This window comes from Cucurbita moschata, unplaced genomic scaffold (genome assembly GCF_002738365.1).
Source record: "Cucurbita moschata cultivar Rifu unplaced genomic scaffold, Cmos_1.0 Cmo_Scf00032, whole genome shotgun sequence".
NCBI classification, from domain to species: domain Eukaryota; kingdom Viridiplantae; phylum Streptophyta; class Magnoliopsida; order Cucurbitales; family Cucurbitaceae; genus Cucurbita; species Cucurbita moschata.
Window position 1 is genome coordinate 1,941,744 of NW_019268548.1, and position 7,234 is coordinate 1,948,977.

The window sequence follows — 7,234 nt, forward strand, 5'->3', positions numbered from 1 at the left end:
AAAAAAAAAAAAAAAAAAAAAAAAAAAAAAAAAAAAAAAAAAAAAAAAAAAAAAAAAAAAAACTGCGGTGTGAGGCTGTGATCCAACGAGAAAATGATGGAAACGAGAGGACCGCAGATTTTTATTTTTAATTCAAAGAAAATAATAACATCGTGAAACACGATGACTTTATATTGAAAGGAAACGACGCAAGATTTATAGGTATCGGTGGAGATCGGACGGTGCACATTATTTTTGTTAATAATGTTTTATGGTGAATTATTATTCCTATTTTATCACATCTCCACAGGTCTTACTATTTGTTTGTCTCTCAATGCAATATAGGCATTACAATAATTCAGTGTACCTTAGACTTAAGAACAGTTCGGGAGCGGCTATTCATACTCGTAGTTCAACGAAAAAACATCTATAGTTCATTTCGATGTGGATGCAATGAGATTAAAACTGTTTTATTATCTAGAGTGACTAAGAGTTAATAGGAATATATTTATTAGATCATTAATAGTATAAATTGATATCGTTTATTTTTGTGTAATATTTATTAAAACACAATTGAAATCAATAAATTCTAATAGACTTTTAATCATGTTTATTAAGATGAGCACAATTTTACGTTAAATTAGGTTGAATTAAAAACATATTTTTGCTTAATAATATGTTTTTTGATTTGATTTGTTTGTATATTTCAATATATTATTTTCATTTTAAAAATATATATAATAATAAAATTTCAGTTTCAGAAAACGTGGAAAGTTGAGCAATTGTTTAATTATATATATAATTTATAACAAAATTGGAATGAGAAGGGGAAATCAGAATGTGGGGGAGTTAACCATGGTTAAAACTTACAACTATGTTGTTCGGTGGGTTTGACTGGTCGGGTTTGGTAGGCGTTGGTTCGTTCACGCGCTTCTTTGCCCACCCGATATAAACACATCCCTCCCCTATTTCCCTCGCTCTCTCAACGCAACCGCACAGCAACCACTAACGCCACCGCCTTTCTCCTCCGCCGTTGTGCAGCGGAGTTCCCGCATATTTCTTACTACTGCTATTCACATTTCCAGTTCATATAGCTTCTTAAATTAATAACCGGATTCCGGTGGTTTTATTTTTCTTTGGCTACTCGGCCGTATCCTCTCTGCGCCACCGGATTCCAGTCAGGTGTTTAGCTGATTTGTTTCGGATTCGACCATGCAATCGGAATCCAGTTCTATGAAGGCTTCTCCATTCGAGTTCATGTCGGCGATAATTAAGGGCCGGATGGACCCGTCTAATTCTTCATTCCAATCGACTGCCGAGGGTGCCTCGGTTATGTTCGAGAACCGCGAGCTGGTTGCGATCTTAACCACATCGATCGCCGTCATGATTGGCTGCTTCGTTGTTCTCGTGTGGCGAAGATCCGGAAATCGGAAAGTTAAGACCGTGGAGCTTCCTAAGCCGTTGATTACGAAGGGGGTGGAGCCCGAAGTTGAAGACGGCAAGAAGAAGGTTACAATATTCTTCGGTACACAGACAGGCACTGCCGAAGGCTTTGCGAAGGTTTGCATTCGAAAACACTCGAAGGCGTTGAGAATTTCTGTTAACTCGGTTGTTTGTTAATAATTTTTGGCTGTTGCTTACGGGTGACCGCGATGGTTCTCAGGCTCTATCTGACGAGGCGAAAGCACGGTACGATAAGGCCGCGTTTAGAGTTGTTGATTTGGTAAGCTTCTTCTTCTTCTTCTTTTATTATTTATTTATATTTTGTGTCTGTGATGTTGTTGGGGATGACCTTTTGGTACACTCTGGCTATTCTTGACGAACTATGGTCTGACATTTTGAAGTGAACCTTATTTCACAGGATGACTATGGGGCTGATGACGATGAGTACGAACAGAAATTGAAGAACGAGTCTGTTGCCGTCTTCTTCTTAGCAACGTGAGTTTTAGTATACGCTCAAGGTTTCCTGTTTTTATTTGGATTCTTCATCGTCAGTTCAGGATTTAAGCCTGTTTTCTAGTTTCTTCCAGTGGTTAATTGTTGAGGAATGCAGGTATGGCGATGGAGAGCCCACTGATAATGCCGCAAGATTCTATAAATGGTTCACGGAGGTAAAATTTCTTTCGGCACATTTGGTTTTGTGCGGATCACTCTTATTTTTCTGAATTCAATATGCATGATTACAGGGGAAAGAGAGAGGGGAGTGGCTGCAAAACCTCAATTATGCAGTCTTTGGCCTTGGCAACCGACAATATGAGCATTTTAATAAGGTTTGAAGGATTCCTTTACAAATTCCTAGGCGTCCATTGTTGATTATTGATTACTGCATTGTGTCTGATCCCGATTCAAAGATGTGAACTAGTTTCAACTTTTTTTTTGGTGACCAACAGATTGCAAAAGTGGTAGATGAGCTGCTTGAGACTCAGGGTATGCTCTTGCCTTCTTCCTGACGTTCGTTTCTTAGGAGAAATCTCGAGAGCATGTTTAAGCTTATGCTTGGATTAATGTTTTTGTGAAGATAGTTTAAGTTTATTACGTTTTCCAATCAATTTCGTTATTTTGTTTGCAGGAGGCAAGCGCCTTGTGAAAGTTGGTCTTGGAGATGACGATCAGTGCATAGAGGACGACTTGGCTGCTTGGTACAGAGACAGTGACCTGTTTACTGAAGTTTGTTAAAGAAAATTGTCCTCTCATTCTTTCTTTATTTACTACTTTTCTCAGGCGAGAATTGTTGTGGCCTGAGTTGGATCAGTTACTTCGGGATGAGGATGATGCAACAGCAGTGACCACACCTTACACAGCTGCCATATCAGAATATCGAGTTGTATTCCATGATCCAGCAGGTGTAGCTGATGAAAACAAGAACTGGATGAATGCAAATGGCCACGCTGTCCATGATGCTCAACATCCATTAAGGTTGTGAGAATTTGATGTATTGAGTTTTAATTTGCACCACCTTGCCCCCTCTGGAAATTTAAAAACAAGGAAAAGAAGTAGAAAGAATCTAACTAATTGTTTTATTGCTTGAAGATCTAACGTGGTTGTGAGGAAGGAGCTCCATATGCCTGCATCCGATCGCTCTTGTACTCATCTAGAGTTCGATATTTCTGGGTCTGCACTCAAGTAAGTATATCCCCAATTGATGTTTGTGAGGGACTTCAGAGATACTGTTTTTTATTGCTTTTCTTATTTACCCAACTCATATGGGGTAGGCTGCATAGAACGAAATATAAACTTAGTCAGGAGAAGTGGAAGCTAGAGTATAGTTAATTGATAGGATTTTTCTATAAATCTGTACTATAGTTTAGTAGCATTTGACTGCCTTTTAACATCTGTTCTCTTTCTCAGATATGAAACCGGGGATCATGTTGGTGTTTACTGCGAAAATTTAACTGAGACTGTGGATGAGGCATTGAACTTATTGGGTTTGTCTCCTGAAACGTATTTCTCAATGCATACTGATAACGAGGATGGTACCCCACTAGTTGGAAACTCTTTACCACCTCCTTTTCCATCGTGCACTCTCAGAACAGCATTGGCTCGATATGCAGATCTTTTGAATTCACCCAAGAAGGTATTTTTTTTTTTTTTTTTTCCAGAGTTGTTGCTTCATGCTTCTGGTTCGTTGGGGAATCTTTCTGTCAATTGAGGTGATTAATCTAAACTTGCTATATACTTTTTCAGTCAGCGTTGCTTGCGTTAGCAGCGCATGCTTCAAATCCTGTAGAGGCTGACCGATTAAGATATCTTGCATCACCTGCTGGCAAGGTACTGATTTTAACAGCCTAATAAATTGGAACCTTTCTACTTCTCTAGTCTCACTGACTTATATATTTGGTTAAAATTGTGTAGGATGAGTATTCCCTGTCTATAGTTGGTTGTCAGAAAAGCCTGCTTGAGGTCATGATTGAATTTCCTTCTGCCAAGCCACCACTTGGTGTCTTCTTTGCAGCTGTTGCACCACGCTTGCAGCCTCGATTCTACTCCATATCATCATCTCCATTGTATAACTTCCTTACCTTCTCCTTCAGCAAATTTTATTATCTTTTGATTTCTTTCAACTGGTTTGGTTATGGCACCCAAGATAATTTTGTGTGATTAGAATGAAGGCTTTTGAAGTTTCATGTTGATTTTCATTACATAAATAAGGTTTGCATTGTGCATGGAATAGAAATTCTTACTTGCCTCCAGTTGGTCTAGGAAATTGAATTAGAAAATTTTCTAATTTTAGGCAAAACACTGTGTGTTTTAAAGATAAGTCGCAAGAAAGGGAATATAAGTTGGGATTTTTGGGGGAGTTAATCGGAATAAGATTTGTTAACATACAGAGAAATTTGATGTTTGGATTTGGGGAAGAGTATCACTTCTCGTACATTGTCATTGACTAGGCATACTACTGCCCATTGCATCTGCCTATCACCCACATATCTCTTTTTTCATCTCTCTCTCAATATCTCGTAAATATTCTCTTTATGCCGAGTCACTGATTTATGCATTTTGTGCATTTAACAGGATGGCTCCATCCAGAATTCACGTTACATGTGCTTTAGTCTATGACAAAATGCCAACAGGACGCGTTCATAAAGGAGTTTGCTCAACTTGGATGAAGGTATGCTTTGTTGTGTCTTGCTTTCATCTTCATGTGCAAAGATGACTGATATAATTCCGAGAAGCTATAATTTTTTAGTGTTACCCAATATTAGATGAATAGCATTAGTTCTGATTCCTGAATAATTGAAGTTTCTTAGCATCTTTAGATGCCTATTTTGTAGAGGATTTATGTTAAATTTGAGACGTTATGGATTGTGCTATCTTTTCCTACAATAGCTTGGCTATTCTTCGGCTTAATGTACTAATAAGTTGAAGGTTTTCACTTAGAAATAAGTTGTGAAGGTTTTCACTTAGAAACATGTGTAGGGTGATTTTTATGGAAGCAAATATAGGGTGATTTATGACCATATTTGAGAATTTAACAATTTTTCTGCATTTGTTAGAATTCTGTGCCCATGGCGAAAAGCGATGAATGCAGTTGGGCTCCAATTTTCGTGAGGCAATCAAACTTCAAGCTTCCTGCAGATAGTAAAGTGCCTATTATCATGGTTGGTCCTGGAACTGGATTGGCTCCTTTCAGAGGTTTCTTACAGGTTTCTACTTGCGAACTTGCCTCTGAGACCCTTGACTTACTTTTACCTGACTTATGCGCTTCTATAAAATAAAGAACTTCAAACATTCTCTCTTCAGGAAAGATTAGCTTTGAAAGAATCTGGAGTACAATTGGGGTCTTCCATATTGTTCTTTGGATGCAGAAACCGTGGAATGGTATGCCAAGTTCCTAGATTAAAAGCTTGTATTCTGGCTGTTGAAGAAATACATTGTTGTTTGTTTATTTATAGATTTTCAAACTAATGCATTTTGTCTACTTTTGAAGGATTATATATACGAGGATGAGTTAAACAACTATCTTGAGACTGGTGCTCTCTCCGAGTTGGTTATTGCCTTCTCACGTGAAGGGCCAACAAAGGAATATGTGCAGCATAAAATGGCAGAGAAGGTGAAAAGATAATGTTAACAAGGGTGTAGCCTATATGATTATGTGTTCATGGAAGAAGATATTAAAGCCCTTTATCTCCGTTTAAACATGCAGGCTTCAGACATCTGGAATTTGATATCACAAGGTGCTTATTTATATGTATGTGGTGATGCAAAGGGCATGGCCAGGGATGTCCACCGAACTCTCCATACTATCGTGCAAGAGCAGGTATTTTTCTAATTCCTTTTATCGTTACCCTTTAGAGCTTCATTACTGAGTTTTGGTGAATATAGCTGAGCCATCCAACGGTTTCAAATTTGTCGTTTGTGCATATGTAATATCATTGTTGGTGTATTCTCCTAAGAACAGCTGGTGGATATCAAATTTCAGGGATCTCTTGACAGCTCAAAAGCTGAAAGCATGGTGAAGAATCTGCAAATGGGCGGAAGGTATCTGCGGGATGTGTGGTGATTACTCCTCACCCATGTGACCTCCAGAGGCATATTGCGGAATATTTAATAAAAAGTAAATCTGGTTGAATGAATGAATGAATGAATGAATTATTGAGTCCCTTTGTCAACCTCCCTCTAAGATGGGACACTCTTCTCAGCATGGCCAGAGGTTATGATGATATTCTCTCCTTTTCTGTCTCCCATTTGGATCTACAGCTAAATATGAAGTATTCTTTTGTTCGTATAATTTATTCAATACAGCAGATGTAGTCATTAGTTAGAGCTCTCGCTTCTGTTAGTGTTCTTGGACCGACCGACCAACCAACCAACCAACAAGATGGTTCAAGACTTCAAATTCATATATACTTTGCTGTAATATTAAACGGATGGATGAAATAATTGAGAATTTTTGTGTTCATAATTGCTTCTGTTTCATCTCTTATGTATCAATCCCTAGTGCTCTGTCTCTGTCTCTCAAACTGGCAAATCTATCTACCAAATCGCTTGAATTGACTATTGAATATCAGTTTATGGATCAAGTACATGCAAGCGGTGATGTGGCGTGTTATTGGCCGTTGGTTTAGCAGTTGCGTTGGGTGGGTAGTTTCTTAATGGAATGGAGGTCGTTGGCTTTTGTAGATTCACTTACAATATTTAAAAGCGACTCCTACCCACCACCATACCCTTGCCCCCTCCTTCCCTCTTCAAAGATAAACTCTCAAGTTTGTGGCAGACAATCTATAAATAATTAGTTATAATTATTCAAAAATTATTTTTTTGTGTCCTAACCTAAAGTTAAATATATTTAAGAATACTGTTTAATTAATTCAATTTTATTCGTTTAATAAACTTTTATTAGTAAAAATGAATTAATTAAATGTTTTAGCAAATTAATATCATTTAGTTAGTTAATTAATGACTATAATCATAACAAAATTATGTCTAGAATTAAAACAAATGAAAAATCCACACTTTTAAGAAAAATTATATATAGGCCCAAATTTTTTGTTGGTTTGGGCTGTCTTAGCTTAGGCCCAAATTACTGTATTAGGGCCCAAAAGTGTAGTTGGGCCATGTAGACAGAATGGGAGTTGAGTGAAAGGGAATTGAGAGAATTTAAGAACGTAATTAATATGTTTTGACTAATTAAATTGCAGTATATGATTAGCTTAATGTTTCTACAAAAAAGAAAAAATTGATAATTATAGAATAAAATATTTTAGGAATTAAATTATTGAAAAAAGAGAAAAAAAAAAAAAAAAAAAAAAAAAAA

At 37.1% G+C, this 7,234-nt stretch overlaps 1 protein-coding gene across 1 annotated transcript; it reads left to right on the top strand.

Annotated features, from left to right (window-relative positions):
• Nucleotides 1-945: 945 nt before the first annotated feature.
• Nucleotides 946-6,401, top strand: LOC111429922 (NADPH--cytochrome P450 reductase-like). Its single transcript, XM_023065998.1, has 18 exons — nt 946-1,539; nt 1,643-1,702; nt 1,841-1,917; nt 2,033-2,090; nt 2,166-2,249; nt 2,370-2,406; nt 2,549-2,618; nt 2,701-2,895; nt 3,010-3,102; nt 3,328-3,553; nt 3,664-3,747; nt 3,832-3,983; nt 4,492-4,588; nt 4,974-5,123; nt 5,221-5,298; nt 5,408-5,530; nt 5,624-5,737; nt 5,900-6,401. The coding sequence occupies exons 1-18, from the start codon at nt 1,192-1,194 to the stop codon at nt 5,978-5,980; spliced, it is 2,127 nt and encodes a 708-aa protein (XP_022921766.1). The 5' UTR covers nt 946-1,191; the 3' UTR covers nt 5,981-6,401.
• Nucleotides 6,402-7,234: the final 833 nt, after the last annotated feature.

Bases quoted from the DNA above. Each gene is read 5' to 3' on its own strand.
- LOC111429922 (XM_023065998.1), top strand. From the start codon at position 1,192: ATGCAATCGGAATCCAGTTCTATGAAGGCTTCTCCATTCGAGTTCATG. The intron at 2,250-2,369 runs GTTTGAAGGATT...GGTGACCAACAG, and splicing joins AATATGAGCATTTTAATAAG to ATTGCAAAAGTGGTAGATGA. The intron at 4,589-4,973 runs GTATGCTTTGTT...TGCATTTGTTAG, and splicing joins TTTGCTCAACTTGGATGAAG to AATTCTGTGCCCATGGCGAA.